Below are 13,080 nucleotides of genomic sequence, written 5' to 3'. Positions count from 1 at the left end.
CGTGTGCGGATTGGCAGTAATACCTCCTCCCCACTGACCCTCAACACTGGCACTCCACAAGGAAGCGTCCTGAGCCCGGTGCTATATTCCTTGTTCACACATGACTGTGTGGCCAGTCACAGCTCCAACACCATCATAAAGTTTGCTGACGATACCACCATTGTGGGTCTGATCACCAGCAATGATGAGACGGCCTACAGAGAGGAGGTGAGGCTCCTGGCAGAGTGGTGCCAGGACAACAACCTGTCTCTCAATGTCAGTAAAACTAAGGAGCTGGTGATTGACTTCAGCAAACAGGATACGGTTCAGGCACCCATCTACGTAGGAGGGGACATGGTAGAGAGGGTCAACAGCTTCAGATTCCTAGGGGTCACCCTCACTGCCAAACTTACATGGACTGAGCAGACAGCATCAACCATCAAGAAGCCCATCAATGTCTCCACTTCCTCAGGCATCTGAAGAAAGCTAGGATGTCCACTACAGTCCTCACCACTTTCTACAGGTGTGCTGCGGAGTCTGTCCTCACAGGGTGTATTACATCTTGGGGTGGCAGCTGCTCCATACAGGACAAGAAAGCCCTACAGAGGGTGATCAAAACAGCTCGGGAAATCATCGGCACACAGCTACCAGCAGTCCAGGACACCTACACCACACGCTGCCTCAGAAAGATGATGCGCATCATGAAAGATCATAGTCACCCCACACGGGCACTTCTCTCTTCCTTGCCATCTGCAAAGCGGCTCAGGTCTATTCGAACCCGCACTGCTAGGTACAGGAACAGCTTTTACCCCACTGCTGTAAGACTATAAAACACTAACCAATGTGCCACCTTTAGTAAATAGAGTTGGACTGCTCCACCCAAGCATATTGGTAAATTACACTGCCACTTTAAGCGTCCTCATTCTCATTCTCTCGTTCTGAGTTCTCTGGCTGTCAACTGGTATTATTGTTATTACTGTTACCATTATTTACTGCTATTGCTGTTGCACTACTCACTGTCATTGTCATTGTTTTGTTTGTGCAGTATTTCTATTGTCATTGTCCATAGTCTGTGGAGAAGCATTCAGGAAGAATTTCATGATACTTGGTCTTGTACCTATGTTACATGACAAACTAAACTTAAACTTGACAAAATATACTACTGATTTTCTCAAAGTGAAATGTTAGGATGAAAGTTATTATAACATAATAAGTAAGACAAACTTCAGTGAGTGGAAGGCAGAATAAAATCTCTTCTTGTTTCTTAGTTCAATTTAAAAAAGACGAAATTCATTTACACGTTACGAAAACGTATTCGCAGTGTTATGCCTATCCACATTTCTAAAGTTCAGACTGACTTCATAGTTTCAAGTTTGTTGTGTTCAGTAAGTAACCTAGAATTTCAATTTTCTAGAATTTTCATTAAAATTCTGCATCTTACTTTTTTTCGGGTCACTTACGGCACAGGAAAAAACTGCGCTAACTGACAATAAAATATCCCAGTGAAGCACACATCCTGCACTCAAAAATCTAGTTTTCGTTATAAATCTGATCTGAACAGCACTTTAAGTTTAAAAAAAAATTCCGTGCCTACAAGACTTCGTTTCAGTTTTTCTTTCCTGGTGAAGACAACTTTTACTTCTATCACATTGCTTTACCACCCCGAGTCTCGCGGTGGCAGTACTCTATTTATGTCCGCTGTCGGACACCGTCGAAGCGTTACCGGCGGGAGAAATGGGGGGTCTTTGCGGCGCGAGCGCAATCGACAGTCCTGACGTTGCCATGACGCAGCTCACTTCCTGTGATCCAGAACTTTCGGAAAGACAACTGATAGCACGAATCTAATGGCAAGCGCACGGTAAGCTTTGCCCAAATGATCATACGCGATGCATTTATAATTAATCCTCGCTATTTTTACTAATCCCAAAGTGTTACCTCTCTTTGTTTCTTTTTATTTTTCGTTTTGCAGGATCTTTTCTGATGCCTTCGTAGACGAGGATCCCAAGAAAGCTCTTGAGGTAAATGCTTCAGAGAGTCACACACACACAGTCAGTTGCTTCGCTAGCTATATGATATCTCTCTGGAGAATAAATGGAGTATTGTTTGTTGTTATAAGCAGCTTCTCTTTAGCCAACTGCAATAGTTGCTCCTTTCATTGCTGTCTTTTATTTGTGCTGCACTCACATATGGCTTGTCCTCCTGTTGCTTAGTACTGAGTGAGTTCACACGTCGACCTGGCTCTGTCACAGCTAACACACACACAGAGTGACACACAGTGCCTCAGGTCAGAGCTGTTTTTCATCCACACACAGGTTAGACCCACGGGTTAACTGGCTGTGTCAAATGAAGGAGCAGTTTATGGCTGCAGACGTTTGCACTGCTGCTGACATATTTACATTACATCATGTGCCCTGAATGTTGTTGGTTCGAAACCCACCGTTGCTGTACCCTAGAGAATGGTAATTAAGTTGGTGTACACTCAGGTACCCAGCTGTATATAAAAAGGGCAGAGTCTTAGTTGGGTTTGAATACAGGAATCAACTTTGCAGTTAATAGAAGTAATTTGTCTTTCGCAGGATCTGAATGAGGCTTTGAAGGAGACATCTGACAACGCAGAATGGCTCTGCCAGCGAGCATACGCCCACATATTACTTAAAAAATACTGCAGTAAGTCTGCAGGGATTCGCCCACGTTTTGCTGAAACGCAATATTTCAATCCGCATGCGGCAATCTCTGGGAACAGATAACCAGTTAATGTTTACAACACAAATAATGAGTAATCAGTACAGTACATTTACAGTTAGTGCATTACTTATTATATGTCTGTCTACTTAGTACATTTACAATATTATCAACAGAGCAATGCCTTTGTAAATAAAGTCGGTGGCTTTATCGAAACCAAGAAGTTGTAGTTTTCTTAAGCTGTTTATGTGGCAAAACAGTTTGAAGTCTTTGAAAATGAGTATGAAATACTTTGAGCCAATCCAGCATTTCTCCTATTTTCCATTTTATTTTTATTTTTTTTCCTCTTTTATTCCAGGGGCTGTTGAAGATGCTACAAAGGCCCTTGAGCTCAAGTCTGATTTTGCCCTTGCCTTCATGAGAAAGGGGTGTGTAAATAACTTAATTCAGCATGTTTTTGAACTACCTATAATTTCAGTGTTAATTCTCTTAACATTTATAAATTAGACTTTGCACAGAGTTACTGGTGGTCGGAAAGGTTCATTTTCAGTTTTGGATTGGTCACTGATGTTTTTACAGCTGACTTCTGTCAGAAGCTGATGCTCATGTTTTTCTGGATAAGGATAATGTAACTCTGAAAACTGGAAGTCTGTACAGCCTTTCAGATAAAATAACACAAATTTAATTAGTACTTATTTATAATTACAACATTTTTACTTGTGTTTCAGAATTGCTGAATACCATTTGAACAACTTCAAACAGTCACACGAGGCCTTTCTAGAAGGACGGAAGTTAGACGGTAAGAGGAAGAAGTATTATTAACACGTTTTACCATGAATCATTTTAAACTGTTGTAACGGTGTCATGTGTTTGTACAGATTCAGACAAAACCTTTGAAATTTGGATTAAACGTTGTGAAGAGAAGATGGACCGTGAGTACAGTTCTGTTTCAAAGTTCTTAGCTTTCATTCCAGTGTTCTGACATTATCCTTATCGACCTTTTTTTTTCCCCTTCTTCCCCAGTTTTGGATTATTGTTGTTATTATTATTCTGGTTTTTCAGATCTCACAGCTTTTCAGATAGCATTAAAGCTATACCTGCTCAAGAGACCTCTTCAGAGGGTATAGCTGAAGGTCTTGGGTAGGAGGTAATTTCCACAGTTTAGGTCTAGTTAGGGTAGGCTGCTCGTCGCCTGTCTGTGGCATATCTTATTATTATTTATTTGTTCACATCAACAATGGGTGAACTCTTTTCCAGCCTAAGGATATAAGTAGAACACAAATGTCTGAAGCCATCTCAACTATGCAGTTGCTAGAGTACACTTTAACTCAGTAGCACTTCACCACAAGTATTATCATTAAATGTATGAACTTGAGCAGGGATAACATAAAGCGGTGTGAGTGTTACTGGGCTTTTTGTTAGGTTTCCAGTTGTGCTTTTTCTGTTGCACTTTCTCTGTGCATGATTGAAATGAAAGACAGCAGTTGTCAACTTATGTAACAGTTATTTTGAAGGTTATTGTTAAATTGTGGTAGTTACAGAGCTAGAAAGTGGTATTAATCAGACTACTGCTTGCCCATATACAGTTGAGAGTTTGTGAACCCATTGGAATTATCTCTATGCATAAATGGCTCCTAAAATGTGATCTGATCTTCTAAGTCAGAAGTCTTGTTTAAACAAACACAATATTTTACTTTGCTATATCTTTATTGAACAAATAAACTGCCAAGGTCATCGATGGATGAAATATGTGACCCCTTATTTTTAAGTAACTGCTGGAACCTCAGCAAAATCTGTAACTACTCATCAGACCTGCCCAGCAGTAATTTTAGCCCATTTATATGCACAAAACTGTTCCAGTTCATGTATATTTTTGGGACTTCTTGCATAAGTTAGTGCTCTGACTTATTTTGAGTTTTCTTCATAGACCCTTAGACATTTGCTGTACAATTTCTTGATCAAACTTTGAATTCATTAGTCCTTCACTGACTGTAACCTGCCTGGGTCCTGACTCCTGCACCATGCTTCACAGCTGGGATGAGGTTTTGTTTTTGGTATGCAGTTGTTCAAATAAAAAGTTGTGCACATTTATCAAAATGTTCCATTTTTACCTTGTTGATCCACAGGACATTTGTTCTTGTTCAGCTTTTTTTTGTGCTACACTTACGAACACAGAAGTTATGATGTGCAAGACATGTCTGCGGATCCTTAGCTGTCACCTTTGGGTTCTTTCACTTGTTTGAGGATTGTGTAGCTTGTCCTTGCCCCGACTTTTGTAGGACACCCACTCCCTGAAGAGTAAGAATAGCAACTTTTTTTTTTTTTTTTTTTTTTTTTTTAAAACCTGCCTGACTGTGGACTGATAGAGGTAAAATCTTTAGAAATCCTCTTGTAACCTTTCCTAGTGTTCAGATCTTTGACAGCTCTTTTTCAGATGTCTTCCTCAAGTCTGCAGTCTCTTTTGATTGAGCCATATACCTCTTCATCACAATTTTCTTTTGAAGAAGAGGGAAACAGAATTGTGTGGGTTTCCCCCCCCTCCCTTTATTTCCTGTAATATGCTAGGGCACACCTGAATTGGTTGGACCATATGAGTCATTGATTGGAGTACCTGAATCCAGTTTTCATAAAGGTTCACATCTTTTTTTTTTTTTTTTTTTTTTCTTCCCTACCAGTGACCTAGATTGTCTAAACTATTTGTTCAGTAAAGATGGGTGGCACAGTGGCACAGCGAGTAGCATTGCTGTCTCACAGCACCTGGGTGGTGCGAGAGAACGTGGGTTCAGTCCCTGCTCAGTCTAGGTGGAGTTTGCATGTTCTCCCTGTATCTGCATGGGTTTCCTCCAAGTGCTCTGGTTTCCTCCCACATTCCAAAGATATGCTGTTCATGTTCTCCCATAGTGTGTGAGTGTCACAGAGAGAGTGTGTTTCACTGATGTATGGATGAATGACCCATTATAAGTAGTGTATCTAGCAGAATAAGTCACCTTGGTGAATAAGGTGTGTGGGCTCATAACACTACATAGTATCCATTGTAAAGTTGCTTTGGAGAAAAGTGTCTGTTAAGTGGAAAAAATGTAAAGATAGGCCAATTTAAAATGTTTTATGTGTACTTTGTTAAATAATACTCTATCATGAGTTAAATTCAACTTTTTAGGAGGAAGAAAGTTTCAAATCCAACTAATTCAAATGGGTTCACAAACTTTTTCTTGCAACTGTAGCATCTATAGTTTTATATGAATACTAATGCTCAGAATACATTTCTGTTTAATTACAGCTGAAAACCAGAATGTAACACCTGACAAGGTACGAATTGTTTAGTATATCTGCTTTTTGAATTGGGAGTGCGGTGGTGAAGCAGGCTTGGCCGGGTCCCACTCTCTGGTGGGTCTGAGGTTTGAGTCCTGCTAGGGGTGCCTTGCAACGGACTGGCATCCTGTCCTGCGTATGTCCCCTAGCCCTCCGGCCTTGCGCCTTGTGTTGCCGGGTTAAGCTCCGGTTCTCGACGACTCCTTGGGGCAAGCGGTTTCAGATTCTGTGTGTGTGTGTGTGTGTGTGTGTGTGTGTGTGTGTGTGTGTGTGTGTGTGTGTGTGTGTGTGTGTGTGTGTGTGTGTGTGCTTTTTGGTATTAAGATTTTAAACTGAAATGAATTATCTTAGTTGCTTTTTCTCACCACACGAGGGAGCTGTTTCACCTCAAATTGTTTTTTTGCAGTTGAAAGTTTTCTCAAGGTGTAGTTTGTTATGCTCTATATAACTCGAGTTAAAATTTACTTGTGAAGGTTTATCTTTATGTTGTTTTTTTTCTCGATTAATGGACCTGCAATTAACTGATATGGCAGCCTGCAGCACCAACTGTGAAGTAAGTGTCATCTGCATTTGAATATTCATTTGTTTTGGATCTGAAATTATTGTGCAGTTGTTTTAAACTGTCTCATTAATATCAAACCTAAATACTTTTACTATATAATATGTAATTCACTTACTGTTTTTTTCCTCAGATGTATGCCACTTTGGAGAAAAGAATCTGCTGAATGAATGAATGAATGAATAAATAATATGCGGAGCTGATTTACTGTGACTTATGTAATGTTGATAATATATGGATTATTAGGCTTGTGCTGAATTGTCTAAATATGATAAGCCCATGGTGATTGAAAAGCTTAAGGTGTGTTTTGGCTTTTACCATGTTTATTATTGTACTAGGCACGACTGGTACCAGACAGAATCTCAAGTCATTGTCACAGTGATGGTCAAAAATGTCAGGCAGGAAGATGTCCAGGTCAACATTGACGAAAGAGAGGTAGGCCAAGGACTTGTACTCTCTCTGATGTCTTTGCAAAGAGTGGCCAGAGCTGCTTTCATTTCCTGGGGAGACACTCCCCAGACTGTTAATTAAACTGTGTGAAATTAATTAAACCATAGGATGGCAGATAAATTCTCACCTTTACATACAGACATGACAAACATTTAACTTGTTTGCAGTTATTTATGTTGTATTGGGTTTTTTCTTTTCAGTGTACAATTGTATGTAAATGTGATGAAGCCCTGAGAATGAAATAGGAGAGAAAAGAAAATCTTACAAATTTAAAAAAAAAAAAAAAACTCCCGAAAATCAAAGTATGAACCTGTGTTTGATCTGTTCTATAAATTAATTAAAAATTTTAGTTCTGTATAATAATTTGGTGCAAATTAGATGGAAATGAGATAAAATATTAATTGACTTATCTGGGGAATCTGCCCGCTGGGCTTTTTAGTTTTCAGTCTGGCTCAAAATGCTGTCCATATGGCAATTATGTACAGTAGCTGTGCAAGAGCGTTGGACTGAAAGCCTGGCGGCGCAGCCGCATCTTCCTGCGACACAGCTTGGTAGGATCTGCCGCCAGTGGAAGGAAGTAATGAGGCTTGTTAGGCACCCACCTTCATGCAATAGCAGCCAGTGAGAGAGAGACACATGCGCATTTTTTTCTCCGTGAAGTTGTTTAGTGCTTCCGGTATGACTTTGAACAGGCGCTCTTTCATGTCCCAACCCTCTCTGTGTTGGGGAGCCAGATCCAGCACATTCCCCCATTAACCATTTTAATGCGCTGTGTGGAAAGGCACGCAGATGTTCTTGTGGTTTTCTGTTCTTAGTGTAATTATACAGAGTTTGTGTTAACAGTAACTTGGAGCCTTTTGCTGTGGTCATTCTGAGTGATTTACATTCCAGATAAATGAGGTGCAAAATATTGGATGTTTTACATGCTTGTGTACAGCAGCAAGCATTCTCATGGAACTGGCAAACTGTCAACCTTAAGTGCATTTCTTTTACTCTGTGATTTTGTTTTTCCAAAGCTTTATTCACAGTGTTACGTGGCACTTTCAGTTCAATCAGAGCGTACCCCTGTTCAGAGCAGCATATCTGTCTACTAAGCATGAAACTAAATTCTGAAATGATCAATGTCAGGATATTATAACTGTCTGATTTGTCATGTGGCCAAAAACATTGCATTGAGCTGTGGATCAAAATGTTGCTGCTCCATACTAGGAATTTATTTAGAAAAGAAGTAGTACTGTGACAACAGTGGCATTGATAGATTGCACAGAAATAATTGCTGTGATCTCTGTATCATGAATCACAGTACTGGGAAGTTTGGATATCATCTCACACCCATTACCCATGTTTGTGTGTTTGCAGCTGACTGCCACTATAAAGCTACCATCAGGTGAGGACTTCAACCTGAAGTTTCATCTTCTGCACCCTGTAATACCACAGCAAAGCACCTTCAAAGTCCTCTCCACCAAGGTGAGTGCACGCGCTGCCTTCCACTCATCTCCCTGTGAACTGTTCTTTGTAGAACACCTTTCAGCTGGACACTGTTTAGGTGCTGTGGAGATGTGCTGGAACACCGTGCCGGCGCTAAACACTTCAGCAATCTACAGAACAAAGGCGGCTTTTAACAAGGCTTTTGAAGGCGCAATTTCACTTGTGGATCAACCTGTCAGACACTAGGAGTGTACTGTGTGGAAATTCTTCATACAAAATACATGATGTAATGTGTGATGGCAGGAGTACAAATGAAAGAGTCAGGTTGTGATGATGGGCAGGAAGGAACAAGCAGCACATAAATAATGGAGTGGTGAGGGTTGAATGTGCATTTATTTGGGGGCAATTTGCAACACAATTTGAGCTCTGCATATTAAATAGAGTGAGGGGGAGTGCTTGGGTGAATGGTGGTCCTCAGGCAGGAGAACTCTAACGAAACCTGAATTCAGGAGGAGGAATCTGGTTGCCCAGGCTGCTAGTGGTCACTCAAGCATGAGATTGAAAAGCGTTTAATCTTCTTACTGTAGCCACATTTATTTTGATGGTATTAACACCAGGAGGGAATAGGAGAGTATATGGTCTGGACATAAAGCAAGTCCTGTTACGGGGCTCCCTGGACAAACACAAGCAGTAATGAACATGCTGCATTGGAGAGAAATGTAATGAGCGCTTCTGTAAAGGTTTTCTGTGTACTAGTTTGAGAACAAAAAAAAAAAAAAAAAAAAAAAATCTTACCTTTGGGTGATTTCAGGATGTTTGTGATTAGTAATGAAGTTATTTTCTGAAGAAACATCATTTGAGGTACTGTCTGCTCTTGGTCAGTGTGTGTCCTTATTATAAAATTTTAACTTTTTGAATGCAAGGGTATTTGCTAAACTACAACTTCTACTGCTTTTATAGCTTTGCCTTGTTGCATTTTGTGTTATCTTTGTAAACAGAAAAAATTGCATACACTGTCACCATCCTATTCCTGGCTCCACCTATTATAAATGAAGGAGTTTTTGAAGATACCAACTTTTCCAAAGTTTTTCTTTTTTCTATTTTCTAAAGTTTGTGTCTCTAGTGAAGTGAATAGGACTGGCATTTCCTCACTCAGCTCATAGGTGTCAGTAAAATTCAGCCAAACAGAATGGCAGTGTCTGACCTCCTTAACTCAGCTTACTTTCATAGGCGATGTGAAGATGAAGTGTATTTTTCATTCATTTAAAATGAATGTTTCATATAACTCAAAGTGAGAAATGTAAAATAAAGATGTATACAGCCTGTGTTTTAGTTTATTACAACTATATCCATGAGTTTTGTAAAATTATCTTGTCTGTATTTTAAACAAACTGCCTTTTAGTCACTGCACACCATTCTAGCAGTATACATTATAGGATGCTGTTTTTACACCCATTGATGATGATGGGTGTTACAGTGGTACAGCGCCTAGTGCTTGGGTGGTGCGATGTGGGTTCGATCCCTGCTCAGTTTGTGTCAAGTTTGCGTGTTCTCCCCATGTTCACCTGGGTTTCTTCTGGCTGCTTCAGTTTCCTCCCATGGCCAAAAGACATGCGTTTGAGGTGAGTTGGTGACTCTGAAGTTGCTCGTAGTAACTGTGTGTGTGTGTGTCTGTTTATAAGAGATTTTCTACCTCTATATGGATGAGTGACTCACTGTAGGTAGGGTGTGTAGCATGGTGAGACATCCTAGGTGAAATGGTATCAGCTAAATCATTACCTAGTGTTAATTTGAAGTTGCTGGAGGAAAGTGTCTACTAGACGAACAAATGCATAGACTTTGAAGGACACGTTACTATATGCAGAATGGCAGTGTAAAATTTCCTGCAGATACCTGCAAAATCTTGCACATATAACACTGAATAGGTTTTACATCCACACAAAAGAAAGGGTGTACGTAGGGTTGCACGCTGTGTCGACCGTGACTGCCCAATGCCGTCTATTTGTGTGGCTCCTATTACCAGCAGCATCTAGGCTCTCAGCAGGGGTGGTTTTTGTAAAGGTCTGCTTGTTCCCTGGCCTGCAGGGCTCTGTGGGTGATCCCAGCTGTAGAAAGAGCTGCACCCATGCCCTCCTCAAACATTCTTTCTGCTCTTCCCTTGGCTGTGTTCAGAGGAAACATCAACGGGGCTATGTTTTCCCTGAGGGTGCGAGAAGGAGCACAAGGGCTATTATTTAGCACATTGCCAGAGAATGAAGCCACAGCTTCTGTAGCAGTTGAAAACTCTGGATTTGAGCTTGAAAAGTACTTTATCTGCTTTTTCCACTTCTTAAATTAGGCTTATTCTCTTTGCAATAACGTGTTGTTCATTTGAGTACCATCAGAAGCAGTGATTAAAAGTTAACATGCAACCTTTTTCTCATTCTGACAATCTCAAAGAATTACAATCTCCCCCCCCGATGCCTGTCAGGTTTCCTGTTTTCATATGGCTCCTGTACTCGGTGGAGGACGTAGGACTGTATTATTTAGGAGACTTAAGAACATGGAAAACGCAATGCAGCTGGTTGATTTGAATGTAACGACCGTGACTGTGACAGCCCGGTGATAGGAATTGGACTCCTCTGCAAATGTACCTCACTTCAGGGCATTCTGGGCTCTTTTAACTGCGCAGCTCTGGTGCCCAAGTCGCCAGGAGGTCCTGGATATGTCATGCTTGTCACCTTCCTTTAAGCACATCCGTGGACGTGGGAGGCAGATTAATATTACATAGCCTACGGTAGCTTTGTGGTCTTATTAACACTGTACACAATAAGTACCTCCACCCAGTGGAATCAGGCTGCATCACACTGCTTTTTTTTGTCATTCTTAGTGGAGGAGTGCAGTGGAACTCTGAGTAAAGTACAGTGTCAGAGACTACTTCTCATTACTGACTTAACTGTACCTGGAGTTTGCCCCTTGAACTCCGACTCCTTTGTTTTCAAATAAGTTTGAATTCATCATGAAGTAAAAGCCTCCCAGGTGGACATGAGGCAGTGGTGTTTCTTTTTTCAGTTCACAATTTTGGGTTGCATGTCACACCGCCTCCTTAAGTCATGCGTGTCGTCAAAAGAATCGGTGTGACATGTGTAAATCTCGCTGCTCTGGAGGAAGAGGAGGAGGAGGAGAAGGAGGAGGAGGTGCTGCAAGGCTCTTCCGTACCTTAATAAACACCCTACATCCTGTGCCGCAGGTGGAGATTAAGATGAAGAAAACTGAAGCCATCAGGTGGGAGAAGCTGGAAGGTGAGGGGTCCCAGCCTAACGTGAAGCACTTCACACCAGGTTAGTCTGTAGAGCGGTGGTGTAACGACTTGGTAGGTACTTGGCGGGGGGGTCAAAAATATTGCCAGTAATACTGAATGGAGTTATATACAACTGATGCAAAGAATGCCATCCTTTCTGCTTCATTTTGAGGATTAATGTAGCCTTTCTTGTAAGGTTCATGTAAGAAGCTTCATCTATAAATCACAATTTGCCTTTTTTCCTTTTTCCATGAACATAGGCAATGCATCATGTTGTTAGACTCTTAGGCCAACACTTAATGAACCCAATCCTCGTTTGACCCATGTTCAGTATGTAATTTTGTATTTTAATTAAGTCAGCCACAGTCCTTCACATATTAATAATTTTGATTAATCAGTTATCAATCACATGTTCTCTTTCGTTCATCCTAGACCAGTACCCCTCCTCCTCACATTATACTCGCAACTGGGACAAGCTTGTGGGGGACATAAAGGAAGAGGAGAAGAACGAGAAGCTGGAGGGGGATGCAGCTCTCAACAAGTTGTTCCAGCAGATCTACTCTGACGGCTCCGACGATGTCAAACGTGCCATGAACAAGTCCTTTGTGAGTGAAAGCATCCTGGCGTATTAGCACCCGGGCAGCTTGAACATTCACCTCGTCGCTGTCAGCGTTCATTTGTATTGCAGATATTTCTCAGGGGCATTCTCTAGCTATTTCGAGGTCACTGAAGAACACATGTAGCAATATGGCATCATTTTTGCTAAAAGACCAAGCATTCCAGACACTGACTTGTGACGAGGTCCAAGTCAACAGTGGCCCCGTATTAACTCAACACCCAACTCGTGCCTTGCCTCCACCTTACTTGCTCTTTTAGTTGTATTTACAATTTCATTGGTCTTCCATATATATTTTTGCTCACCAATCAAATTAAAAAAAAAAAAAAAATACTTAATAAGCTATACCTGTATGTATTTTTTTACCAAGTACAAGATGACTGAAGTCTTTTACTTCACAAGCAAACTGTTTTACCCCTACAGATGGAATCTGGAGGTACAGTCCTGAGCACCAACTGGACAGATGTGGGCAGACGAAAGGTAGAAATGAGCCCTCCGGATGACGTGGAGTGGAAGAAGTACTGAGCCATCCCCACGCTACTGCCACCCTCATACGTATTCTTTTTTTGGTCGACACGATCAGTTACCATGATTCACCATGCACTGGAACTCCCCTTGACCCATTTCTGTCTCTCTTGGAAAATATTCTTAGCAATATTGTACATTTCCGCAATGCGGTGAAGAAGGAAGACGAAGGGGTTCTCTGTGGATCATCTCTGAGTGCCGCTGTCGTCCAGACAGGTTTAAAATCTTTTATTAAAGCTGACCTTTTTTGCA

General features: G+C 41.1%; 1 protein-coding gene across 2 annotated transcripts; it reads left to right on the top strand.

Moving 5' to 3' along the window:
• The first annotated feature begins 1,737 nt into the window (after positions 1-1,737).
• Positions 1,738-13,080, top strand: sugt1 (SGT1 homolog, MIS12 kinetochore complex assembly cochaperone). Of its 2 annotated transcripts, none has more exons than XM_018746413.1 (13): positions 1,738-1,837; positions 1,949-1,997; positions 2,556-2,646; positions 3,020-3,089; positions 3,390-3,460; positions 3,540-3,593; positions 5,939-5,967; positions 6,504-6,523; positions 6,868-6,964; positions 8,339-8,446; positions 11,637-11,688; positions 12,120-12,292; positions 12,727-13,080. In XM_018746413.1, exons 1-13 carry the CDS (start codon positions 1,824-1,826, stop codon positions 12,826-12,828), a joined length of 930 nt encoding a protein of 309 aa, XP_018601929.1. In that variant the 5' UTR covers positions 1,738-1,823; the 3' UTR covers positions 12,829-13,080. The 2 variants fall into 2 exon arrangements, with proteins under 2 accessions (XP_018601929.1, XP_018601922.1); XM_018746406.2 differs by having other exon boundaries at positions 11,637-11,727.

The sequence above is a fragment of the Scleropages formosus genome, chromosome 12 (genome assembly GCF_900964775.1).
Source record: "Scleropages formosus chromosome 12, fSclFor1.1, whole genome shotgun sequence".
Taxonomy (NCBI): Eukaryota; Metazoa; Chordata; class Actinopteri; order Osteoglossiformes; family Osteoglossidae; genus Scleropages; species Scleropages formosus.
This window is presented reverse-complemented; position numbering and strand designations above follow the sequence as displayed.